At 45.6% G+C, this 27925-nt stretch overlaps 2 protein-coding genes across 2 annotated transcripts in view; both read left to right on the top strand.

Annotated features, from left to right (window-relative positions):
* Positions 1-6820: 6820 nt before the first annotated feature.
* On the top strand, positions 6821-23789 carry cnn1b (calponin 1, basic, smooth muscle, b). The gene is made up of 5 exons (XM_032511875.1): positions 6821-7034; positions 15333-15454; positions 15732-15936; positions 21336-21482; positions 22204-23789. The coding sequence occupies exons 1-5, from the start codon at positions 6975-6977 to the stop codon at positions 22444-22446; spliced, it is 777 nt and encodes a 258-aa protein (XP_032367766.1). The 5' UTR covers positions 6821-6974; the 3' UTR covers positions 22447-23789.
* Positions 23790-27265: 3476 nt separating this feature from the next.
* tmem205 (transmembrane protein 205) overlaps positions 27266-27925 on the top strand; it is a 16831-nt gene continuing 16171 nt past the window's right edge. The window contains exon 1 of the mRNA XM_032511866.1: positions 27266-27270. The gene's annotated coding sequence lies outside the window, so the exon portion shown is untranslated. The remainder of the gene's footprint in view (positions 27271-27925) is intronic.

Below are 27925 nucleotides of genomic sequence, written 5' to 3'. Positions count from 1 at the left end.
TGTTTGAACAGTATGTACAGTATGTGTGTATGGATGTATGTGAGTGAACTCCAGCCTGTGAGGGATGAGAACTATCTGACAGGATGGATTTAACCCTTCTTGACATCTGCTTGTGATGAAGCTCCTCCGGTTCTTTCTGCTTGGATCCTGTGATGCAGCTGCTCGCCTTGGTGAACCTGGAGAGGGAGCTCTGTTTGTTTTAGAGTCATGGACCATACCAGCAGCTTAAGGAGAAGGTGACAACTGACTCAACAAAGGACCTGTAGAAAAGGGTGCTCAGGGTCTTGTCCACACTAAACTCAGACAGCTTCCTGAGGCAATACAGGCGCTGCTGGCCTTTCTTACCAAGCAAACTAGTATTTGGCTTAAAAAACTTCAATAATCAATAATGGATCCTAAGGTGGCCGGGTTGGTTCAGTGGGTGGAGCAGGCGCACATATACTATGAGGTGTTTGCAGAGGTCAAAGGTTCAAATCTGACCTGTGATGATATCCTGCATGTCTTCCCCCTTTCTGACCTAGCTGTCCTATAAATTAAAGGTGGAAAAGCCCCAAAAATAACCTTTAAAAAAAAAAAAGATCCTAAGTACTTGTATGAGAATGATTAGTCACGTTGTCAGAAGCTCTGACTAGAGAAGGATCATGTGTCTGAAGAAAAAGCCTTTGAAGAGACAGTGTCTCTGGGTATAACAGGACAGATAGGAGGACGTGAGCATGTCTCTGGGTGTAACAGGACAGATAGGAGGACGTGAGGGTCTCTGGGTGTAACAGGACAGATCGGAGGACGTGAGCGTGTCTCTGGGTGTAACAGGACAGATCGGAGGACGTGAGCATGTCTCTGGGTGGTTAACAGGACAGATCGGAGGACGTGAGCGTGTCTCTGGGTGTAACAGGACAGATCGGAGGACGTGAGCGTGTCTCTGGGTATAACAGGACAGATAGAAGGACGTGAGCATGTCTATGGGTATAACAGGACAGATAGGAGGACGTGAGCATGTCTCTGGGTGTAACAGGACAGATCGGAGGACGTGAGCATGTCTCTGGGTGTAACAGGACAGATCGGAGGACGTGAGCGTGTCTCTGGGTGTAACAGGACAGATCGGAGGACGTGAGCGTGTCTCTGGGTGTAACAGGACAGATAGGAGGACGTGAGCGTGTCTTGTGGTGTAACAGGACAGATCGGAGGACGTGAGCGTTCTGGTTGAAAGGACGACGGAGGACGTGAGCGTGTCTCTGGGGTAACAGGACAGAGGAGGACGTGAGCGTGTCTCTGGGTGTAACAGGACAGATCGGAGGACGTGAGCGTGTCTCTGGGTGTAACAGGACAGATCGGAGGACGTGAGAGTGTCTCGGGGGTAACAGGACAGATAGGAGGACGTGAGCGTGTCTCTGGGTGTAAAGAGACAGATCGGAGGCGTGAGGTGTCTCTGGGTGTAACAGGACAGATCGGAGGACGTGAGCGTGTCTCTGGGTGTAACAGGACAGATCGGAGGACGTGAGCGTGTCTCTGGGTGTAACAGGACAGATCGGAGGACGTGAGCGTGTCTCTGGGTGTAACAGGACAGATAGGAGGACGTGAGCGTGTCTCTGGGTGTAACAGGACAGATAGGAGGACGTGAGCGTGTCTCTGGGTGTAACAGGACAGATAGGAGGACGTGAGCGTGTCTCTGGGTGTAACAGGACAGATAGGAGGACGTGAGCGTGTCTCTGGGGTGTAACAGGACGAATGGAGGCGTGAGCGTTGCTCTGGGTGTAACAGGACAGACGGAGGACGTGAGCGTGCTCTGGGTGGTAACAGGACAGATCGGAGGACGTGAGCGTGTCTCTGGGTGTAACAGGACAGATAGGAGGACGTGAGCGTGTCTCTGGGTGTAACAGGACAGATAGGAGGACGTGAGCGTGTCTCTGGGTGTAACAGGACAGATAGGAGGACGTGAGACGTGTCTCTGGGTGTAACAGGACAGATAGGAGGACGTGAGCGTGTCTCTGGGTGTAACAGGACAGATCGGAGGACGTGAGCGTGTCTCTGGGTGTAACAGGACAGATCGGAGGACGTGAGCGTGTCTCTGGGTGTAACAGGACAGATAGGAGGACGTGAGCGTGTCTCTGGGTGTAACAGGACAGATAGGAGGACGTGAGCGTGTCTCTGGGTGTAACAGGACAGATAGGAGGACGTGAGCGTGTCTCTGGGTGTAACAGGACAGATCGGAGGACGTGAGCGTGTCTCTGGGTGTAACAGGACAGATCGGAGGACGTGAGCGTGTCTCTGGGTGTAACAGGACAGATAGGAGGACGTGAGCGTGTCTCTGGGTATAACAGGACAGATAGGAGGACGTGAGCGTGTCTCTGGGTGTAACAGGACAGATAGGAGGACGTGAGCGTGTCTCTGGGTGTAACAGGACAGATAGGAGGACGTGAGCGTGTCTCTGGGTGTAACAGGACAGACAGGAGGACGTGAGCAGGTTTGAGTCCCTGTGCAGTTATGATGACCTCACAGCTCCTGGGAGTAGCGCCGGATCCTCGAGGACTTCTTCCATAAATAGCCAGGCGGAGTGAGGAGAGGGGTCGGGGGGGGGGGGGGGGGGGCAGAGGGGAGAAATGCCCTTCAGAGCTCCTGAAACGGCACTAATCTCCCCCCCTCCCTCCCTCCCTCCCTCCCTCCCCTTTCCTGTTTTAATTAATTTAATATTTATTTTGCATCTTTCTTCCAAAACTGTTTAAGTCCTCCGTCTGCAATTTGTCAGATTTCATGACTCATCACGTCTCGATTAAGGGAGGGGGGGGGGGGGGGTCGATACAACATAGTATTATGATATTTTCAGTGGCAATACTGTATCAATACACCAAGTATGGATCTTTTATTGTAAAATTGAAATGAGATGAACAAACAGAGAAATGTTTCTTTTTAAATGAAACAGATGTTAAATGACGAGGTCAGTTGGAAGTTGGAAAAAAGGTAATAAATAAAAATTATACAGATAACAGAATCATCCATCTATCTACATCATCTACTATATCTATATCTCTACTATCTATCTATCATCTTCATCTATCAGCTAATCTATCTATCTATCTATCTATTCTATCATCTATCTATCTATCTATCTATCTATCTATCTATCTATCTATTATCTATCTATCATTTATCTATCCATATCTATTATATATCATCATCTCATCTATCTACTATCTATCTATCTATCATCTATCTATCTATCATCGATCATATCTCTATCATCTATCTATTATATCATCATCTATCATCATCATCATCTATCTATCATTTCTATCTACTATATATCTACTATTATCTATTATATATCTATCATCTATCATTATCTTCATATATCTATCTCTCATCTATCTATCAATCTATCTATCATATCTATCTCTATCTATCTATCATCTATCTATCATCTATATATACTATCTATCTATTATATATCTATCATCTATCCTATCATCTATCTTCATCTATCTTCATCTTCTCTATCTATCTCTATCTATCTATATCTATCTATCTACTACTATATCATCTATCTATCATCTATCTATTCTATCTACATCTATCATCTATCATCTATCTATCATCTATCTATCTACTATCTACTATCTCTATCTATTATCTATCATCTCATCTATCTATCTATCTCTCATCTATCTATCTATCTATCTATCTGATATCTATCTATATATCTATCCCTCATCTATCTATCTATCTATCTATCTATCTCTCTATATCATCTGTCCTGTCCATTAAAGGCGGAAAAGCCCCAAAAAATAATCTTAAAAAATATATATTGCTGTATGTTTAAAATCGCAATAACATTGTATCGTGGCATAAGTATCGTGATGATATCGTATCGGGAGGCGTCTGCTCCCCACTGTGACGTAGCTCCCCACTGTGACGTAGCTCCCCACTGTGACGTAGCTCCCCACTGTGACGTAGCTCCCCACTGTGACGTAGCTCCCCACTGTGACGTAGCTTTCACTACAACGTATGTTTATTTACACATCTGCACTAAGTGCAACCTGCACAATTGGTTTATTTACATCTTAGCATATTATTTAAGCATTTGCACATATTTGTTTTCCCATCCTGTATACATTCAAATATTTGTTCTTTTAATTTATTCATATTCATGCATATTGTATGTATGTATATTTTTCCTAGTATTTCATTTATATTTATATTTATATTCTGTGCTTTGTGACTGATTTTGCCGCTGGAACACCGGAATTTCCCATTTTTCTTGAGATCAGTAAACACCTCTCTGTCATTAGAAATGAGCGTTTGTCTAACGTGGCGTTTTGTCTCTCAGTTTGGACCGTCAGGATCTCGCCACCCGACAGAAACGTGCCCCCCTAAAACACCAGCAGCTGTTTAAAGGGACAGTACGTACAGAGACCACTACCGCAGACCTCCTCCCTCCTGCAGTCCATGACACTGGGACACGTTAGCTGTCCTTCCCCTGAACGAGGTCTCGTTACTCATCAGGTCCCCGAGGCCCTGCCACTCCGGAGACGTATACCCAGAAGCCTCGGGGGCTGATTTACGGGGGGGGGGCAGTGTAAACCGTGAAGCCCCCCCCACGCTGTAAATAATGGGACTGCCGTGTCTGGTTTTAACTGCGAGGGATTCTTCTCTCAGGAGACATCACAGCTCCGTCCCTCTGGCTCAGGCCCGTCCCTCTCCCAGCATGCCCAAATAAAGTGTCCACATTCCACGTGTGTGCTTCTTGTTCTCACTGTGAAATGTTTATAAGACCCTCGCTTAGTGTGTGTGTGTGTGTGTGTGTGTGTGTGTGTCTCTGCGTATGTCTCTCTGTCGTCACTTAGCGTGGCTATCTGTCTGTCTGTCTGTGTGTCTATGTGTCTCTGCGTGTTTGCGTCTGTGTGTCTGTCTGTCCTCAGTGGGTGTGTCTCTGTGTTTTTCTGTCTGTGTGTGTGCGTGCGTGTGTGTCTCTGTGTCTTTGTGTCTTCTGTGTGTGTCTGTGAGAGTGCGCGTGTGTGTCTGTCTGTCCTCCCTTAGTGTGTGTGTCTCTGTGTGTGTGCACGTGTGTGTCTCTGTGTCTTTGTGTCTGTGTGTGTCTGTCTGTCCTCCCTTAGTGTGTGTGTCTCTCTGCGTGTGTGTGTGTGTGTGTCTTTGTGTCTTTTGGTGTCTGTGTGCGTGCGTGGGACTATTGGCGTCCCTTTTTGACGCGCTTGGGGAGGACAGTCTCAGGAGGACATGGGTCCTGGGACCAGCAGATCTCCATAAACAGCCTGCACACACACACACACACACAGAGAGAGACACACACACACAGAGAGAGAGAGACACACACACACACATTCAGCAGAAAGATTTGCACAAGTCATGCTCATTTAGACACACACACACACAACCACACACACATACCACACACCACAAAACACGCTCACAACAAACACCAACACCACACACACACACCACACACACAAATACACGCTCACAACAAACCCACACACGCCACAAGAAAACACACAAATACACACACACACAATACAACAGCGCACCAGACACACACACACACACACACACACACAAATACACGCCCACAGACACACATACAACACCCACACAAATACACGCTCACACGACACACACCACCACACACACACACACACACCACAAATACACGCTCCCACAAACACCCACATACCTAAGCAAGGACAGCCATCACCGACACACAAACACACACACACACACACAAAACACACAACACACACACACTCACACAAATACACGCTCACACAGACACACACATACACTAAGCAAGGACAGACAGTCATACAGAAAGACACACAAACCGACAGACAGACAGGCACACACGCGCACACACACACACAGTAAGTAAGGACAGGCAGACAGACACACACACACACAAACACTGATACAAATACTGTACACACTCACACAGACATACAAACACACAGAGACACACACACACACACACACACACACACACCACACACTCAGATATACAATCACACAGAGACACACACACACACACAGACATACAATCACACAGAGACACACACACACACACACACACACACACTCACACAGACATACAATCACACACACACACAGTGAGAGGGTGAATCATGCAGTGCGGGGGAGCCCCCCCCCCCCATCCTCTCCTCTGAATCAGCTGCGTTCCTCTCCTCATCATCTTTGGGGGGGGTGGGGGGGGTGGGGGGGACGACCCCTCACTGCCCCCAGAGTGACGTCAGGCGTCATGTCACACGTGCTGCGTCAGTTAGAGCCGCAGAGATGAGTGCGTTAATTATTAAACTGATCTCCAACTATTTTGATCCATTAATTTGAGCTATTGTTGTTGTTTTTATTAATAAAAAGACAGTAAAACCTCTGCGATGTCAGCTTGTTAGATGTCTTCCACTGGGACAGCAATGTCTTTGCGTTTAGGACAAAACGAGATATTTGAGGACACATAGCCTGCCCTTTATTATGATTATGATTATGACTAAATAATAATATTATTATTGGCAGTGGCTGTACATCACTATTTGTTCAGTGTTTGTATGAAAATAAAATAACAATTTGATTTAAAAAAAAAAAAAAAAACGTGGACAACACAAGGGTTAATTGATTTTTATTTTATTTATTTTTTTATTTTTTTTTATCTCTGCAGCTAATCCCCATTCCCGAGCGGTGACATCACTCCCACCAATGAGGAGGCTGCGTCCTGATTGGCCGTCGGCGACCAGCCAATCAGAGAGCACACACACACGGCAAGAGTTTAAAAAAGATTCAGAAAAGTGGTCGGGAGGGTTGTCTGAGAGCCTCGCGAGCAGGTCGGAGCACGAGGGCGGCGAGCACTTTGAGGTAGACGAGACACCCCGGGGATCTTTTTGGGGAGTGTGCGCGTGGTTTCCCGCCTCGGACGGACAGCTGGGACCCGGGTCCTCCATCTTTAAAGCGCAGACAGCATGGCGACGCATTTCCGGAGCGGACCAGCCTTCGGGCTCTCTGCCGAGGTCAAGAGTAAGGTACGTCACGGCCGGGTCCGGGCTCGAGGGGGTCGCGAGGGTGCCCGGGTGCCCGGGTTGGTCCAGCGGAGGGGGGGGCGCGCGGGTCTGGTCAGGTTTTAATGCCTCGATGCAGAGGTTTAGGGTTCAGGTCCGACTTGTGTCCATTCCCCCCCAACCTCTCTCATTTGGCTGTCCTGTCAAAAATTAATTAATTAATTAATTAATTAAAAAATCATCTTTAAAATGGTGGAAAATGTGGATCAGTGTTCCCCAAAAAAAAGCCCAAGAAGACGTCCTCAGATGTCTCGTTTTGTCCACCACTCGGAGACATTCAGCTTCCTGTCCCGGAGGAGACACGAGTTATTTTAACTGCGATGCCAACACTTCTTTAGTAACTTAATATCTTTACTCACCTGGTAAACGCCCTGTCCATATATGTAGTTAAACGTCTTTTCATCTCTATGAACACACACACACACACACACACAGACCCACCAACACACACGACAACAACACACACAACACGAACACACACACCACCAGACACACCCACACAGAGAACAACACACCACACACACAAACAGAGACACACACACACACACACACACACACACATGAGACCACACACACACAACACACCAACACAAGCAGCACACCACACACCCACACACACACACAGGACGAAACACACACACACAATACACACACCACAACACACACCACACCACACACAAAAGACACACACACAACCACACAGCACATAGAGAACCACACACACACGGAGCCAACCACCCAAAGAGACCACACACTCAAGCACCACACACACACACACACACACAGAGACACACACACACCACACACACGAGACACAACACGAGAGACAACACACACACACACACCACCAGACGAACACACACACACACACCGACAAGACACACACACACACACACAACACACGAAGAAACACACACACACACACACACAGGAACCACACACACACACACACACACACACACCAAGAGATAGGACACCCCCACAGAGAGACACACACACACACACACACAAAGAAAGAGACACACACAGAGACATAGAGAGAGACACACACACACACAGAGACATAGAGAGACATAGAGAGACATAGAGAGAGACATAGAGAGAGAGGGAGGGGCTGGGTATTTCCTAAATTGATTCAGCTGAACGTTGGAGCCTTATTTATCCTGATGTGGATCTAGTCTGGTGGATCTAGTCTGGACCCCCTTCTTATTCAATGCGGTTCCTTTATCTTCATGACTATTTACATTGTAGATTATCACTGAAACACTGAAATCATCAAAACTATGAATGAACACGTGGAATTATGTACTTAACAACGTGTCTAATATTCTAGTTTCTTCAAAGTACCCCCCCCCCCCCCCCCCCCCCCCCCCCCCTTTGCCCTGATTACTGCGTTGCACTCTTGGTGTTCTCTTGATGAGCTCTAAGAGGTCTTCACCTGAAATGGTTTCCCAACAGTCTTGAAGGAGTTCCCATGATGCTCAGCACCTGTCGGCCCTTTAGCCTTCACTCAGCGGTCCAGCTCCCCCCAAACCATCTGGACTGGGTTCAGGTCCGGGGACTGTGGAGGTGCAGCACTCCATCACTCTCCTTCTGGGTCAAATAGCCCCTACACAGCCTGGGGGGGTGTTTGGGGTCGTTGTCCTAATGAAATATAAATGATGGGCCAAGTAAACGCAAACCGGATGGGATGGCATGCTGGTTCAGGGTGCTGTGTGGCCGTTGCTGGTGTCAGGGTGCTGTTTGGCCGTGCTGTTTTCAGTGTGCTGTGGTGCCGTGGCTGGTTCAGGTGCTGTGGAGGCGTCTTTAGGTGCTGTGTGGCGTTAGTGGTTCTTCTGTGGTGAGCCGTGCGGGTCAGGGTTCATGGGTGGGTGCATGTGTTCCGGCTGGCGCTGCTAGGTTCGGGTGCTGTGGTGGCCGTGCTGGTAGGGTACTGTGGTGGAAGCCGTGCTGGTTAATACAGATAAATCCCCAACAGTGTCACCACAAGCCCCCCCCCAACACCACCATCACACCGTCCTCCTCCATGCCCACGTGTGGAACCAGTGAATGTAGACTCCTCTGTCCCCTTTTCTCCCTGTCCTACGCTCACCAAGACACGGCGTGTTGGAAACCAAAGATCTCAGTACCTGGATCTCAATCCGACCCAAACCCAGATCTTCCACTGGTCTGCATGTCCATTCCTTGTGTTGTCGTCCAACAGACCTCTTTGCTTGTTTCTCTCTTACCTTGGTTTCCTACCTTGTTGTCCTCGCCTTAAGCGTGGTTTTCCTTGCCTTGTTTCCTACTCTTCGCAGTGCGTTTCCAACCTGTCCGCTGCGTAAGCCTTGTTTCCTCGTCCTTCAGCAGTGGTATCCTGCCTATGTTCCTCTCTTAGCAGTGGTTTCCTAGCCTTGTTTCCTCTCCTTAGCAGTGGTTTTCCGTAGGCCTTGTTTCCTCTCCTTACAGTGGTTTCCTAGCCTTTTTTCCTCGTCCTTAGCTGGTTTCAGCCTTGTTTCCTCTCCTTAGGCCGTGGTTTCCTAGCCCTATGATCTCTCTCCCTAGCATGGTTTCCTAGCCTGTTTTCCTCTCCTTAGCAGTGGTCCTAGCCCTTTTTTCCTCTCCTTAGCAGTGTTTTCCTAGCCTTGTTCCCTCTCCTTAGCAGTGGTTTCCTCTCCTTAGCCGGTGTTTCCTATCCGTTTTTCCTCTCCTTAGCATTGGTATCCTAGCGCTTGTTTCCTCTCCTTCCGTGGTTTCTTCCTTTTTCTTCCTCTCTTTAGCAGTGGTATCCTACCTTGTTTTCCTCTCCTTTAGCGTGGTTTCCTAGCCTTGTGTCCTCTCCTTAGCATGGTTCCTAGTCTTGTTTCCGTCTCTTAGCCGTGGTTTTCCTATTTCCTTGTTTCCCTCTCCTTACAGTGGTTTCGGGTCCTAGCCTTGTTTCCTCTCTCCTTAGCAGTGTATCCTAGCCTTGTTTCCTCTCCTTAGCCGTGGGTTTCCTGCCTTGTTATCTCTCCTTAGCAGTGTATCCTAGCCTGTTGGGTTTTTTTTTCCTCTCCGTACGATGTGGTTTCCTAGCCTTGTTTCCTCTCCTTAGCATTGGTTGCCTAGGCTTGTTACTCTCCTTCCCTGGTTGCTGCGTGGTTTCCTATCCTTGCGTTTTCCTCCTAGCAGTGTTTCTCCCTAGCGTGGTCTAGTGTTTCTCTCGATGTATCTAACTTCCAGCGTGGTTCGGCTAGTCCTCCCAGCGGGTCCTCTAGCTTTTCCTCTCCTTAGCAGGGTGTGATCCGGCGTGATTCCTTTACTTGCCTGGGTATCCTAGCGTCTTGATTCCTCTCCTTAGCCGTGGTCCTAGCTGTAGTGGTACCATGAGGCCTGATCCAGTACTCCTCTTACCAGTTGTTTCAGAGATGGTCTGCTGCTAGAACTTGGTGTGTCAGCGCTCTCTGATCTCAGCTGCTGGAACGTTGATTTCTGAGGCTGGGGAGTCTAGGTCTTTTTCGTGGGGGGTCTGGGTTTTCCTTTCTGGGGGCGGTTCTTCATGTGAGCCATTTCGTGTGCTCTTTGAGGTTTTGGCGACGTGAACTTGGGGACACCATTCAAAGTTTTGCAATGTTCCCAGAGTGCTGCGCTTCATTTTCTTAAAGTAATGATGACTCATTTCCTTTCTCTTCTCTCTTAAGGGATTGGGTTCTTCTTTTGCCTATATGAGTTCCTCTACCAGTCTTCCATAGGCTGTCTGCTGTGTATCAACCTGACTTCTGCACAACACAGCTGATGGTCCCAACCCCATAATAAGGCAAAGTCCACTAATTAACCCTGACAAGCCCACCCTGGGGGGGGCCCCGTTCAGGCCTACCTCTGACGCTCATTGAAGAACCACCATCGTTTTGCAGGTGTGTGGGGGGGGGTACTTTGAAGAAACTAAATACAAGACGTGTTTTTCAGTTATTTCTACTTTGTTGTTAATCCCATTTCCACATGTGGTTCATTCATATTCTGAGCGGTTTCATGAGAATCTACACTGTGAATAGTCATGAAGCTAAAGGAAACCGCATTGAATGAGACTGGGGTCCAAGACTTCTGGCCTGTATAACCTGGTTTACCGATGTATATCGCAGGCCCGTATTAGGCATTTCCGATCTATCGTATCGCATTTTAATGCCGATTTAACAAAAAAAGCAAAATAATAGTAAGAGTATATTCATTCATCAGAATCATTTAAATGCCACGATTTCATAAAAAATATTTAAAAGAAAAAACAAAAAAAAGCTGGTTCACCCATGTTATGAGTGTTGGTGTTGCATAGTCTGTCACAGTAGACGCTCTCTCTCTCACCTCTGTCTGTCTCTCACTCTGTGGTCCTTTCTCTCACTCTCTGTGATTTCTCTCACGTACTCCTGTCTTTCCTCTCTGTCTCTCCCTGAACTGTCTCTACTCTGTCTGTCTTTCTCTCCTCTGTCTGTCTCTCCACCCCTCTCTGGCTTTCTCTCTCACTCTGGCTGTCTCTCACTCTGTCCTTCTTTCTCTCACTCATCTGTCTTTCTCTCACCTCTCTGTCTTTCTCCTCTCACTCCTGTCTTTCTCTCTCCTCTGTCTGTCTCTCCCTCTGTCTCTCCTCTCACTCTGTCTGTCGCGCTCTCTGTCTTCTCTCCTCTCTGCTTCTCTCTCACTCTGTCTTTCTCCACCTCTGTCCTTCCTCTCTCACTCTCTGTCTTTCTCTCACTCTCTGTCTTTCTCTCACTCTCTGGCTCGTCTCTGTCTCTCTCACTCTGTCTGTCTCTCCCTCGCTCTGTCTTTCTCTCTCATCTGTGCCTTTCTCACATCTCTCTGCTGGGTCTGGCCGCACTCCTGTCTTTCCTCCGCACTCGGGCTGTCCTCTCTCCGTTTCCTCTTCTGCTCTCACTCGTCTGTCTCTCACTCGTCTGTCGCTCTTCTCTGCACGTGTCTTCTCCTCACTCTCTGTCTTTCCTCTCTCACGCTGTCCTGTCTCTCACTCTCTGGTCTTTTCTGCTCTCACTCGTGTCTGTCTCTCTCGCGGCTCTCTGTCGTTTTTCTCCTCCCTTGCCTGTCTGTGTTCCCTCTTTCTTCGCTCTTTGATCTAGCCGACTCCGCTCCCAAAGGAAATATCCCTAATATATGAAATATTCATCCAACTAAACAACTCATCCACTTGTTTGAATCATTAAGCATGACCTTTACATTACAATCTTTTAATACCACAGAGCCTATATATATATATATATAATATATTTATATATTATATATATCATATATATAATATAATATATAATTATGAATAATATCATTATATATATAATATTTTCTGTAGCCGACTCCATACCAACAGACTAGCTGAACGCCTTGTTCTCGTCTCCCTCCACTCCGCTGGTGTCTTCACCCTTTAAATGTAGAGACATGTGGTTCTGCCTGCATAGAGCGACCTTATTGGTCACCAGAGTTTGGGTTATTGATGGTTACGTGAAGTGCATTACAGTAGTCTCATCAGGCTGAGATCAAAGCCAGGTGTCGGGGCTCTGTGGGTCATCGTTCCAGCAGCGTGACGTCAGAGAGCAGCCGAGAGACAGACGGGGACATCAGCGTCCTCTCGGCACTGCCACGGCCTTTTAAGGACAGACTGGGAACTTGAGAAAGTGTCTTTCTGTAAACAGTTTACACTGTCCTGACGAGACACAGGAGACGGGATGGCGAGACAAAGACTCGGCTTCTGTGGAACTGTTTCTTTGTCGGTGTGTGGAGGGATCTCCACTCATACAGGTAGACTCTCTCTGTTGTCGGACCCCCCATGGTAATGGGAAGAAGACTGAAAATGGCCGCGGGGGTCAAGACTTCACCGTCCTGGTGTCCTCGGGTCAAATTTGACCCGTTTTCAAAAAGTTTCTATATCAGAAGTTGGGGGTTTTCTTTCAGATAACTGAAAGAAAACCTAACTGTCCTGTCAAGAGTAAAGGCAGAAAAGCCTAGAAACAATCAGAAATAACCCAAAAAAATCTTTAAAAAAGAAATCTTTAAAAGAATATAAATAAATGATGAGTTCACTACTTTTTATTGACTTTGGGTGTTTAAGTAAATTTTTTTACTATTTGAAAAAAAAAAAAAATCTATTGATAAAAACAACTTAGTTTTTACTTAAATTGACAATCGTCAAAAAATTGACAAAAATGTTTAAAAAAAGTTATATACAGCTTTAAAAATATGGGCAAAAAAATTCAAAAGGCTTAGAAAAAGTCAACAAATGTTGAAAAAAGTCGCCAAAACATCGCGGAAAAGCCACAAAAGTAAAAAAAGAAATTAAAAACAAGCATTTTTAGGTCTCTATTGACAGGACAGCTGAAGATATGATAGAGGGGGGAGGGGGGAGGGACGACGTGCAGCAAAGGGCTGCAGGTCTGAGTCGAACCCGGGTCCTCTGCATCGAGGAGTAGACCTCTATAGATGGAGTAGACCTCTATAGATGGAGCCGTGCAGCAAAGGGCTGCAGGTCTGAGTCGAACCCGGGTCCTCTGCATCGAGGAGTAGACCTCTATGGATGGAGTAGACCTCTATGGATGGAGTAGACCTCTATGGATGGAGTAGACCTCTATGGATGGAGTAGACCTCTATGGATGGGCGCACGCTCTACCGACGGAGCTCTCCGGGCGCTCCACCATTTCAAACTTTGACTCAGAAAAACCCAGAGTTGCACCCGAGGATTGAAGTCAAAACCACATGCATGTTCAGGTCATGAATGAAACGCGTCGTCATCGTATCATCAGGCGACCAGCGGCCGCTCGGACTCAGATCTAATATCTGATATCTAATCTCTGATATCTAATATCTAATCTCTGATATCTAATATCTAATCTCTGATATCTAATATCTAATCTCTGATATCTAATCTCTGATATCTAATATCTAATCTCTGATATCTAATATCTAATCTCTGATATCTAATATCTAATCTCTGATATCTAATATCTAATCTCTGATATCTAATCTCTAATCTCTGATATCTAATATCTAATCTCTGATATCTAATCTCTAATATCTAATATCTAATCTCTAATCTCTGATATCTAATATCTAATCTCTCGATCCCAGCGTCATCACACGGGCGTTTGCCTAAATAGTCAACTCGCTGTAAAAGGGAAGATTCTGGAAAACCCAGAGGGGAGAGAGCCTAAAAGAGAGGGAGGGAGGAGGAAGAGAGGGAGAGGGAGGAGGAAGAGAGGGAGAGGGGAGAGAGCCTAAAAGAGAGAAATGTAAGCCGGAGGAGAGGGAGGGAGGAGGGCGAGGGGAGAGAGCCTAAAAGAGAGAAATGGAGGGAGGGAGGAGTGTTTGGCAAAGCTGTTTCTCCCAAGTTTGGTGTGATGGCTGGAAGCTTGTGTGTGTGTGTCCGTGTGTGTGTGTATTTACGTGTTTGTGTGTGTGTGTGTGTGTGTGTGACAACCAAAATAACATACATACATACATAATTCAATAAATAGTCAAAATGGATGGTAAACAGTTTAAATTATAGAGAAGAAAAAATGAATGAAAAACTCTTATGTTTTTGTCCCTTTTTGATGTTTTTTTTTCTCAATGTTTGTCACGTTTTTGACGTTTAACACCACGTAACACTAACTTATTAACTTTAGTTTTACAGGTATTTTTAGAATTTATGGTCAATAAACCTCATTTATAGGAAATTATCCCTAATGTTTGCGTTAGGAAAGCAGAAATTAGGAATTATTGAGACTAAAATTAAAGGAATGGTTGTTGATGATAATCACAGACTGGAATATGTCAACTTTTACTCAACACTATTTCAACAACACTTCCATTTGTTTTACAATGCTATAAAATAGAATAAGACCCAAAATTAATGAAAGTAGAGATTTGTACTTGGCAAAGAGCGTTGGAGTCAATCATGTTATTTTGGGGAATTATAAAGAACATTGATATAGGACAACATGGGGACAACATGGGGACAACATGGGGACAACATGGGGACAACATGAGGACAACATGGGGGCAACATGGGGGCAACATGGGGACAACATGGGGACAACATGGGGGCAACATGGGGGCAACATGGGGACAACATGGGGGCAACATGGGGACAACACGGGGGCAACATGGGGGCAACATGGGGGCAACATGGGGACTAAGACATGATTCCATTGAAATTATAATAATAGTTCAGATAGAGACAGATTCTGAGACGAGCACTTGTGGACCAGAGAGATTTGACGGGAGACAGGCAATACTCAGCTGAAAGACTTTAATTGTGTCTCTCCCCCCCAGCTTGCAGGGAAGTATGACCCCCAGAAGGAGGAGGAGCTGAGGCTGTGGATCCAGGATGTGACGGGCAAACGGATCGGGGACAACTTCATGGAGAGTCTGAAGGACGGCGTCCTGCTGTGCGAGTGAGTGTCGGGACACACGCTACGTCTCCATTCACCTGTCAATCAAATTATCTGAAGTTCGGTTTAAAAAACCTCATGTGAATAAATGTGAAAACGTGTTTCCACCCAACGGCTTCAAAGCCGATTACAGACCTGGTGATGACGTCACGTGACGCTGTTTTAGGGTCAGACTGGGACATCTGATTGGTTTTAGACATTTTAAGGTGTTTCCGTTCATTTTCACAGTTATCTCTGACTGTCCCTCTGGTGTCCTCCTCGTGTGTCCCTGTCTCCGTAGACTCATCAACGTGCTGCAGCCGGGCTCCGTGAGGAAGATCAACCGCTCCAGCCAGAACTGGCACCAGCTGGAGAACATCGGCAACTTCGTGCGGGCGATCACGGAGTACGGCCTCAGGCTGCCCGACATCTTCGAGGCCAACGACCTGTTCGAGAACGCCAACCACACGCAGGTCCAGTCCACCCTCATGGCCCTGGCCGGGATGGTGAGACACACACACACACACACACACACACACACACACACACACACACATCATACATCATACTACATACATACAATCATACATACATACATACATACATACACATATATAAATTATAACACACACCCCCACACACACACACACACACACATAATATATACACACACCACACACATGTCCAGTCCACCCTCATGGCTCTGGCTGTGCAATGTGAGACCATACACACCACACACACAACACACACACACACACACAACACACAAACACAGTCCATCCACCCTCTGCGCCTGGCTGGATGGTGAGACACACACACACCCACCAACACACACCCAGGCACCCCACACATCCACACACACACACCCACACACCCCACACACACCACACACATACACATACATATTTACCCCACACACACATATATAACACACACATCCACACCCACACACAAGGTCCAGTCCACCCTCATGGCTCTGGCTGGATTTGAAACACACACACACACACACACACACCACACACACACACAAACAACACACACACACAACCACCACACACCCACACAGGTCCAGTCCCCCCTCTGGGCTCTGCTGGGATGGTGAGACACACACAGCACACACATATACCATACCACACACACAACACACCCACACCACACATATACACGCGAGTCAGTCCCACCCTCATGGCTCTGCCTGGGAATGGGACACCACACACACACACACACACACAACACACATCACACACACACACACACACACACACACACACACCACACACACACCCACACACACACCTATAAACGCACACACACACAATATGCACACACACATATATACACGCTCACACACCTATTGCACACACGACTGATATAGTATGTATGATATTATAATAATAATACAATAAACAGGAAATTTATGATATAATTGTAGACTCTAACCAATTATTTGCATGTCCTTAAAGAACTTTGAAACAATAAAAAAAGATAGGAAAAAAAATATAATTATATAAAATTCTCTATTGCATTTGCCTTGTATTGTGGTATGAGAAGTCTCTCTCCTCTCTCTATCTCTCTCTCCTCCTCTCCTCCTCTCCTCCTCTCTCTCTCTCTCTCTCTCCTCTCTCTCTCCTCTCTCTCTCTCTCTCTCTCTCTCTCTCTCTCTCTCTCTCCTGCTCTCTTCGTCTCGTCCTCTCTCCCTCATCTCCTCTCTCTCTCCTCTCTCGTCCTCTCCTCATCTCTCTCAGTCTCCATCTCTCTCCTCTCGCTCATGCCAATCCAAGGTTTCCACTCCATACGACTTATGAGTGAAGTACCCGAGAAGCTGCATCGCCGCCTTTCGCTCCCGGAGTAAGCTCCGCGAGGTCGAACCATCATCTCCTGCAGTCATAGCCGGGGGCGGCTTCTTTAGGACCGCTCAGCTGGCCGTGGGGGGTTTTAGTCCGGTTCTCACAACATTTTCTGTCGGCCGATACACGCGGTTTGAATTCAATTCAATTTGTTATTTATGTATCAATTCATATCCAAGCTTATCTGGAGACCCTTTACAGATAGAGCAGGTCTAGACCACCTCCAGAATTTTAACAAGGACCCAACAGTCTCTAGTAGGTTCCTCAAGAGCAAGTCACGGGCGACAGTGTCGAGGAAAACCTCCCCTTTGGGGAAAAAACCTGGGACGAGACCCGCCCGCACGGCCCAGACACGCATCCACCGGCATGCTCTTGGTAGGCGGTGTCTGACGACCGGTTGGGGTTAAAATGAAGTGGGCAATAACATTCACAGCAATAGTAGTTTGTAGTAGTTCATGGCATAGCAGGGCACTGTGCAGCGTTACAAGGCCCAGCAGGACGTAGCGGGACGTAGTGGGACGTAGCAGGACGTAGCAGGATGTAGCATGGCATCGCAGAACGTGTAGCGGGACCATGGCAACATCTGCTAACATGATTTTGGAGCCTCCCTGATCCGAGGAAACATTTTTTATGACTTCTTATAGCTTGCCTGTGGGGTGGTAGATCCATGTGTCCAGAGACGTTCTGCTGGCCGATACATGGTGGTTTTAGGACTTCTTATGGCCTTTCTTTGGGGTCGTAGATCCATGTGTCCAGAGACGTTCTGCTGGCCGATACATGGTGGTTTTAGGACTTCTTATGGCCTTTCTGTGGGTCGTAGATCCATGTGTCCAGAGACATTCTGCAGGCCGATACATGGTGGTTTTAGGACTTCTCATGGCCTTTCTGTGGGGTCGTAGATCCATGTGTCCAGAGACATTCTGCTGGCCGATACATGGTGGTTTTAGGACTTCTTATGGCCTTTCTGTGGGGTCGTAGATCCATGTGTCCAGAGACGTTCTGCTGGCCGATACATGGTGGTTTTAGGACTTCTTATGGCCTTTCTGTGGGGTCGTAGATCCATGTGTCCAGAGACGTTCTGCAGGCCGATACATGGTGGTTTTAGGACTTCTTATGGCCTTTCTGTGGGGTCGTAGATCCATGTGTCCAGAGACGTTCTGCTGGCCGATACATGGTGGTTTTAGGACTTCTTATGGCCTTTCTGTGGGGTCGTAGATCCTGTGTCCAGAAGATTTGCAGCCGATACGGTGGTTTTTAGGACTTCTTATGCCTTTCTGTGGGGTCGTAGATCCATGTGTCCAAGACGTTCTGCTGGCCGATACATGGTGGTTTTAGACTTCTTATGGCTTTTCTGGGGTCGTAGATCCAGTGTCCGAGACACTTCTGCTGGCCGATACATTGGTGGTTTTGGGACTTCTTATGGCCTTTCTGTGTGGTCGTAGATCCATGTTCCAGAGAGTTCTTCTGGCGATACATGGTGGTTTTAGGACTTCTTATGCCTTTCTTGTGGGTCCGTGATCCATGTGTCCGCAGACATTCTGCTGGCCGATACATGGTGTTTTAGGACTTCTCATGCCTTTCTGTGGGGTCGTAGATCCATGTGTCCGAGACATTCGCTGGCCGATACATGTGGTTTTAGGACTTCTTATGGCCTTTCTGTGGGGTCGTAGATCCATGTGTCCAGAGACATTCTGCTGGCCGATACATGGTGGTTTTAGGACTTCTTATGGCCTTTCTGTGGGGTCGTAGATCCATGTGTCCAGAGACATTCTGCAGGCCGATACATGGTGGTTTTAGGACTCTTTGGCCTTTCTCTGGGGTCGTAGTTCCATTTGTCCAGAGACGTTCTGCTGGCCGATACATGGTGGTTTTAGGACTTCTTATGGCCTTTCTGTGGGGTCGTAGATCCATGTGTCCAAAGACGTTCTGCAGGCCGATACATGGTGGTTTTAGGACTTCTTATGTGCTTGTCTGGGGGTTTGTAGATCCTGTGCCACTAGACTTTTCTGCAGGCCGATACATGGTGGTTTTAGGACTTCTTATGGCCTTTCTGTGGGGTCGTAGATCCATGTGTCCAGAGACGTTCTGCTGGCCGATACATGGTGGTTTTAGGACTTCTTATGGCCTTTCTTTGGGGTCGTAGATCCATGTGTCCAGAGACGTTCTGCAGGCCGATACATGGTGGTTTTAAGGACTTCTTATTGCCTTCTTTGGGGTCGTGATTCCATGGTGTCCAGAGACGTTCTGCAGGCCGATACATGGTGGTTTTAGGACTCCTCATGGCCTTTCTGTGGGGTCGTAGATCCATGTGTCCAGAGACATTCTGCTGGCCGATACATGGTGGTTTTAGGACTTCTTATGGCTTGTCTGTGGGTTGTAGATCCTTGTGTCCACTAGACGTTCTGCAGGCCGATACATTTGGGTTTTATTGTGCTGAAATCACAGGGAAATCTTCCCAGAAACCTCTTCATTGAGTCGTCTCTCCCCTGCTCTGGATCATTGATGTCAAGGGTTCATTCATTCATTCATTCATTCATTCATATTTATTATACAGGAAAGTTAAAAGTAACATTACATTACAATATAAACGGGCCTGAATCGGTTTTATAAACTGGGTTCAGCAGGTTCCTGTTCTGCAGAAACATTAAACATGGTCCAGCACGTCGGGACAGACATTTGTATGGGACATTGATATGGACTAGACAAATTTAGACAACTAAAACAACAAAACACAAAGACATGTAGGCAAGACAAGGGTTTCCTATCAATATGAAGTCTAGTTCACACCAAAAACCCTAAGTGGAAACTTAGCGGCTCGTTCTGAACGCTGCTAGTTCAACACGGTTTGTTCCCCATTAGCTTAGCATAAGCTAAAAGCTCTTCTTCCTGGAGTCCTCCAATCTGTTCTTGTGACAATACTCTTTATGACCTCACTTTACACACACAGACATTATAACATTTGAAAATACAAATCAAAATTAAATCTTACAGTTAAAGCAAATAATACAGAAAAAAAATTTAAAAAATAAAGACATAACTCCGACTAGATCTATTTGAAGAAATAAGATGACAACAAGCCCTGTCACAGACAAATTTGGTTTTAAATATTTAAATTCCTTGTTTGTGTTATTTTGATATTCTTTGGGGGAGAGATCCATTCACACATTGCTCTGTACCCGACGTTGACGTTGCATTGATTTCTTTTCTTTTTTTTTTTAGAAACGATCCAATTCTTTTTGCTTTTTTTTTTTTGTGGCTGGATTTCTTTTTTTTTGTTTTGTTCCAACACATTGGCTCTTAGTACTCAAAGGGCTTTGCAGCCGGTGGCTTTACATAAGTTTTCTCATCTATTGGTCCCCCAGTGGACTTCTGTAGCACGCTTTTTATTCTTTATTAATCTTTTTCTACCTTTTTCCAACTTTTTATATACAGATATGGTAATAATAATGGTTTAAAATGAAGTGACACTGCTAGGGCCGTCCCCTCTTAGTCGATTAGTCGACTAATCTGAGGTTTTGGTCTTATCGGCAAAGATTTCGTAAGTTGATAAGTCGTTTTTTATGCTTATTCATGCTTATTCATGCTTAATCACTAATGAGCACTTATGAGCACATTTCTGGTTAAAACAAGATATAAAGTGGTGCTTTTGACGGGATTAATTGTGTAGAAACTCGGTTTTAAAGATGGTTAATTAACATTCATATCGTGCTTTTCTAGTCTCAAAGCCACAGCTCTGTCGATGAAATCAACAAATGGATTAGTCGACAAAATCACACAAGTGTTAGTCAACTGAGAATTACTTAAGTCAAGGACAGTCATAGAAATTGCATATTTTGTATTGAAAAACAGGTAACTTTTAGGGAGGGTGCCTAAACCCCCCCCCCCCACACCAAATAGTCTAAGTCAGTCTTCTCCAAGGAGATGACAGATTTAGGGGCATTTTGCCATCCATAGGTCTGATCTGAAATCAGTTTTTAACCCAGAGTGTCACCCATGTCCCCAGACGGAGAGTGTGCTTTCAGATATTTAACTTGCTCCATGTCACGTTGTGTCTCTAGATGGGAACCAACAAGCTGGCCAGTCAAAAAGGCATGACGTCTTACGGCACACGACGCCATCTGTATGATTCCAAGATGGCGATGGACACTCCTCTGGACCAATCAACTATCAGCTTACAGATGGGCACCAACAAGGGAGCCAGCCAGGTGAGAGCCATCGATTTAAAGGGTCAGGTAGCCTACATTCATACTATGCATCCTGATAAATGACCCTTGCCCCCCCCCCCCTTGTATACTTATGGCCTCTGTATTTTAACATAGGGGGGTGTATACTTATGTCCCTGTATTTTAACATAGGGGGGTGTATACTTATGCCCCCTGTATTTTAACATAGGGGGGTGTATACTTATGCCCCTGTATTTTAACATAGGGGGGTGTATACTTATGCCCCTGTATTTTAAGGAAAAACATTTATTTATTTATTTATTTATTTATTAAACATTATTCATTCACAAAGTAAATTGGTGTCTTTAAAGGTTGGATTTTCCTAACTTTTTTTAAATTAAAGCATTAAGATCAATTTCCCAAAGATGTTTTTTTTTTTTTATTATTATTCTTTTTAATCAACTTTAGCTTGGGGGGGGGGGGGGGGGGGGGGGTAAACTTTCTCAAGACACTGTTCATAACTGCTGAGACTATTTAGCAGCGGCACCGTGGCTCCGTCCGGCTCTTAGCCCCGCCCAAGACAATTGTAATTGGTTTAAAGAAATACCAACAAACCAGTGCACGTTCCCCCCCCCCATCCCTGAATTCTGTGTGGACTCGCCAGACCCTCCTTCGCAGCGCTGTGTAGGAAGGTCTGGCAACCCGGGCCTACCTGTAGTCCCAGGTCTGTTTTCAAACCCCCCTGCTGCTCTGTGTCCGGCAGGCTGGCATGACGGCCCCGGGGACCAGGAGGCACATCTTTGACAGGAAGCTGGACCTGGAGAACTGCGACACCACCACCATCTCTCTGCAGATGGGAACCAACAAGCGGGCGTCCCAGCAGGGCATGACCACCTACGGCCTGCCGCGCCAGGTCTACGACAACAAGTACTGCACCAACCCCACCGAGACCTTCAACAACGGCAGCGAGGCCGAGTTCGATGGCTACAACCAGTACGACGACTAAGAGAACGCCTCAGACGGCCTCGCACCCCCCACCCCCCCCACCCCCGCCCCCCCTTTGCTTTCTGACTTCAGACAACCGACCGCGACTGTCTTAGTGACGAGCAACACCTCCCAGACTCTAACTCATCGCCAGGCCCTAACGGATTTTGTTTTTTAAAATGTGATCCAGAAGGAAAATAGGAGGGATTTAGCGTGTTTTTGGGGTTTGTGGTGGAGATGTGTTAACGTTCTGAGTCTACTTTGAGTCTGTTTTTTTTGTAAATCTGCAGAAAATCTGCAGAGAATTCTGAGTCTGTTTTCGCGGATTGCGCGGCCCTGTGCATCGCAGGTTGACGTCATTGTCGTCTTCGTTGTCCCCGATTTTTTTTATTTTCCTAAACATACTTTTACTCCAACCGTGCGTTCACACCGCCGCCGACTCGAGCTCCTAAAGTTACCGGATTCATCTTCAGTGGAAGCTTCTCTCAGCTGCAAGGAGGCTAATCTGTCGGCGTCGCGTTTTGGGCGTCAATCAGAAAGTTGAAAGTAGCTCAACTTTATGCTAATGAGCTATGACGCGGTTCAGCGGCTAACGCCAATCGGAAAATAGACGTCCTTCACGCTGGCTGATTCTGGAGAAACCTACAATGTGAACTTTGGTTCCTACCAAAACATTAATTCTGAGAAAATGGAGGAAAAGTTAATAATTGCTAGGTTACCTATGATATATGATGTAACGTTGTTAGCAGATAGGGACCGGTTAGCGTTAGCTTCCGGTCACATGGTCTCCAGTTGGCGTTAGCTGCTGGTCACATAGTTTTCCGTTAGCGTTAGCTGGCGGCCACATGGTCTCCAGTTGGCGTTAGCTGGCGGCCACATGGTCTCCAGTTGGCGTTAGCTGGCGGCCACATGGTCTCCAGTTAGTGTTAGCTGGCGGCCACATGGTCTCCAGTTGGCGTTAGCCGGCGGCCACATCAGAATCAGAATCAGCTTTATTCGCCAGGTATGAGGACACATACAAGGAATTTGTCTTTGGAGCATCGTTACTCACACTGTGCTTACACATACATATCAACCAAAACAGAAATATATACACAGTTAGCGTTAGCTGCCGGTCACATGGTCTCCAGTTAGCGTTAGCTGCCGGCCACATGGTCTCCAGTTAGCGTTAGCTGCCGGCCACATGGTCTCTTAAGGTCCCTCACAGTGAATCCTGCAAGAATCAACAGATGTTAGTCTGGCAGCTGCTCGCTCTGCTTGCACGCCGCTGCGGCTCAGCCGCTAATGAGCGAGCTAACTGCTAACGAGTGAGCTAACCGCTAACAGACTCCGCTGCGACCAATTATCAATACAAATCCTGTCATTATATATGTAAATTATAAAGGTTTCTAGGATCCATGTATTGGCCGAGGCTGCGTGTCTTCACCGCCACGCCAGGGCGGCCAACGCTTCCCCGTATTTTTTGACAAGCGTCCTTGGCGGGGGGGGGGGGGGGGGGGGGGGGGGGGGGGGGGGGGGCAGGGCTTCTTTGCAGCTCAGGTCGGCGGCGGTGTGCACGTACAGTGAGTAAAGAATCTGCTGTTTCCAGGGGTAAAAGAAAAAAATAGTTTGCACAGACTTAATATCAAAGATTTCATGCAGCGGCCAACCTTTAAATACCGCTAAAAAATACCAAAGCAGCGCTCATTTGCTATTTCTAGATCTTTATTATTATTTTATTTAGCGTTGTAATCAGAGATTTATGGCTGTTAATACCCGACCAGTCCAGTTTTAAGCACCGACTACAGAAATTAAAGTTCCCTCGTTGGTGCTATTGAACTTTGTCCACCTGTTGGAGCCGAGTCCGCGTGGGGTCGCCCCTCAGACCTTCATCAGGACGACGCCTCCACGCTTTCGCTTTGTGAGCACCGGTCATGTTCACGGGCCAAATAACGCATCACGCCATTTTACGGGGCTAATTTTTGTGGCTTTGTGTGCAGAATAGTGTTTTTTTTTTTTCGTTTTTTCTCTTAACCCTCGTGTTGTCTCTGTCGGTACATGATCCGTTCTGAGCATGTGCAAGATGATGTCATGATGATATCATGATGATGTCATGATGATGATATCGTGATGATGTCATGATGATGTCATGATGAACGCAGATTTACAACACTGCACGATCTGTTCCCATAGACAGTTAAAGAAAGTCTCCACCGGAAAGCTAACGTTAGCTTAGCTAACGGCTAATTCGGCTAACCGCTAGCTGAGACAGCATGTACAAGACCCTTAAAAGTTAAAATAACCGTTAAAATATCTAACAGCTGTTACGTCAGTTCTTCTTGAGCTCATTTAAAAACACAATCACTCCATACTTGTCTTTATTATTACTGTAAAGTCTTAATTTAGCTGGAGCTGCTTTTCCCGCCGTTTAGTTTGAGTAACGTTGTTTTAGGCTGAATCAAAGCTAGCAGCTAGCGGTTAGCCTGAATTAGCTGTTAGCTAAACTAACGTCGTTAGCTTTCCGCTGGAGGCTAACAGCAGACCGCTACCGTGGAACGGATGGTGCAGCGACAGTCTCCCGTATCAACAGTTACTTTTTCTGGGTCAAAATTTAAAATTAAAACCTCCTTAAGACACTTTTTACACTTTTCCCAAAGTTCTTTGTTGATTTTATGGGACATTTTTGTTGATTTTTGTTGTTTTTGAAACTTTCTCCGACATTTCTTGTCACTTTTTGACGTTTTCTAACTTTTCCTCAAACCTTTTTTTTATAATTTTTTTTTTGACATTTTTGTTGTTTTTATCGTCACTTCTTGACTAACTTTTCCCTAAGATCTCACTTTTTACAATGTCTTTGTCGATGATTTCTGCATTTTTGGGGATGTTTTTGTTGTTTTTCCCTACATTTCTGTCACTTTCTTCAGTGTTCAGTCTCTTTTCTTTTTTTTTCTTTTTTTTTCTTTTTTTTTATTAAATAAAACGCCCAAATTTAATTCAGTTTTATTTATATAGCGCCCAATCACAACAGTTATCTCACTACGCTTTTCATTAATGTGAACTCACCAGTTATTTAACTTGTGAGGAGCGTCGTATGGATCCATCCACGTTATGTTTTTATTTTATTTTTAAACCCAAATTTTAGAAACTTTTTTGAAAAATGAGTCAAATTTGACCCCGAGGACAACGGGAGACTTTAACCCTCGTGTTGTCCTCCCGGGTCAAAAAAAGGACAAAAATTTGACATTTTTGTTTGTTTTTCAGCCTTTTATTTTTAGTTTCCACCACCACCACCTTACTAGTTTTACTGCTTTTTGGGATTCATGGTCAATAACCCTCATTTCTATAGAATTAGACCTGATATTTGAGTTAAAAACGTCTTGTTCTCGGCTTTTTGAACTTTAGGCTTTAGTGCTGTTGCTCCGTTTGCACTTTAACTGGCGTCACCTCGGGGGCAGTAACCCGTGATATAAGTACGCATGATATAAGTACGCATGATATAAGTACGCATGATGAAAGTACACATGATGTAAGTACATTTGGTCAGAAATTGTACTTACAAACAAATAATGAGGTACTTTGCAGAGTATTTCCATTTGATGCCACTTTATACTTCTGCTACGCTTCAGATTCTTATATTTGGAGTTTTTTTACTCTGCTAATTATTGTCAGTTGGTTATTATTTTTTTAACCTATATTCAGACTAGAGCCGACCGATGAAGGATTTTTAAAGCCGATACGATACAAATATTTGGTTATTTTAAAATTCAATATGCCAACATATCGGCTGATAATGTCGGTCTGCCGATACATCCGTCGGGCGGTATTGTGTGAAAACCCGAATCTGAGTCCGATCATCACTGGATGGAACATTTTCAGAGTCCGTTACTTTTAGAAAAACAGATGTAACAGACGAGGTTATGTCGTAAGTGCAGGTACTTATATATTAATCTATATTTAACACGCTGGGGCTAATTTACGGCATTGAGTATTTTCAGGTACATTTGGTGACGCCGACGTACTTTTACCTAATTTTTCACACGCAGGACTTTAACTTGTAAATGTTTAGGATTTTTCCATTTGTCGTCTTGCGACTTTTACTCGAGGAAAGAATGATCCATCGCTGTCGTATGTAGCCTTTAGTCCCTGCTAACTAACGGGAATCACGTTGCTAACTAACGGGAATCACGTTAAATATACAGACGAGATTCTCGTTTTCTCTACGTCGTACTGTTGTCGCACAATCTGAATTTGCTCAGCGAGTCACTCTGGTATCGAGTAACGCTGCTCATTAATTATGCCCTCGTAGCTGAGCTGCACCAATCACATCGGGGTATTTGATGTAGGCGGGGCCTGAGGAAGGCTGCACTTATTAACTTTAGTTTTAGTTATTTTAGGAATTTGTGGTCAATAAACCTCATTTATAGGAAATTATACCTAATGTTTGAGTTAGAAAAGCAGAAATTAGGAATTATTGAGACAAATTAAGGACTGGTGATTGAGATAATATCATCTCTGGAATATGTCAACTTTTACTCACACTATTTCAACAACACTTCACTTTGTTTTCAATGCTATAAAATAGACCCAAAATTAATGAAAGTAGAGATTTGTACTTGGCAAAGAGCATTGGAGTCAATCATGTTATTTTGGAGAATTAAAAAGAACACTGATATAGGACAACATGAGGACAACATGGGGACAACATTCTGTGCAACATGGAGACACCATGAACAGGGCAACATGAGACACATGAGTCAACTAGAAAGGGGACACAGTGATGAACAACATGGGACAACAGAGAACAAACAGGGGACATGAAACCACATGAGAACAACCTGGACCAATGGGACAACATGAGGGCAACAGAGTGACACAGGGACAACATGGGGACAACATGAGGACAACATGAGTGTTATGTTAATGTAAAGACTTCTTGGGCATTTTTAGATTTCTTCTTAAATTCTCCTTTTAAGGGTTTTTGCAAGTAACTGACCTCTGTGTGTTTCATATGAAAATGTTGACAACAAACTCATCTTTCTGTACAGTAACGCCCAAATGTGTCCCAGAGCGATATGCACAGACATAATTTGGCTCTAAAGCTGAAAAGTTGATGTTTTCGCTTTTTGAAATTTCTCAAATCTCTTGTAAAGAAAACTAAACTCAATTGTTTTGGAGCTTGAAATGAGTAGACAAAAGTATTGGGTTCATAAAAGTAGCGTAGTGTATGAATACATTTGTAAATAAATGCCTAACATGACATTTTGTAACATCACATTTTGAGTAGGAGTGTTGTCAAACCTCGCTTGGACCCTCCGGGTGTCTTTAAACCCTGAACGCACCACGGTTACACACCAAAACCTCTGTAATTCTCTGTGAAATCTTCATGTTTATTGACTATGAATCGCTGTCAGACTGATCTTTTAAGTAGCCGTCATGTTTTGGGTTTTACGTGCTGAGAGTATTTGACAGATTGAAGCACCGAGAGCATCGCAGACCTGCAGCAGTGTGCCCTCTAATGGGGG

Source organism: Etheostoma spectabile, unplaced genomic scaffold (genome assembly GCF_008692095.1).
Source record: "Etheostoma spectabile isolate EspeVRDwgs_2016 unplaced genomic scaffold, UIUC_Espe_1.0 scaffold50, whole genome shotgun sequence".
Taxonomy (NCBI): Eukaryota; Metazoa; Chordata; class Actinopteri; order Perciformes; family Percidae; genus Etheostoma; species Etheostoma spectabile.
This window is presented reverse-complemented; position numbering and strand designations above follow the sequence as displayed.

Coding starts and splice junctions, on each gene's coding strand:
- cnn1b (XM_032511875.1), top strand. CDS start 6,975: ATGGCGACGCATTTCCGGAGCGGACCAGCCTTCGGGCTCTCTGCCGAG. Junction 7,035..15,332: donor CTGCCGAGGTCAAGAGTAAG/GTACGTCACGGC, acceptor TCTCCCCCCCAG/CTTGCAGGGAAGTATGACCC. Junction 21,483..22,203: donor CCAACAAGGGAGCCAGCCAG/GTGAGAGCCATC, acceptor TGTGTCCGGCAG/GCTGGCATGACGGCCCCGGG.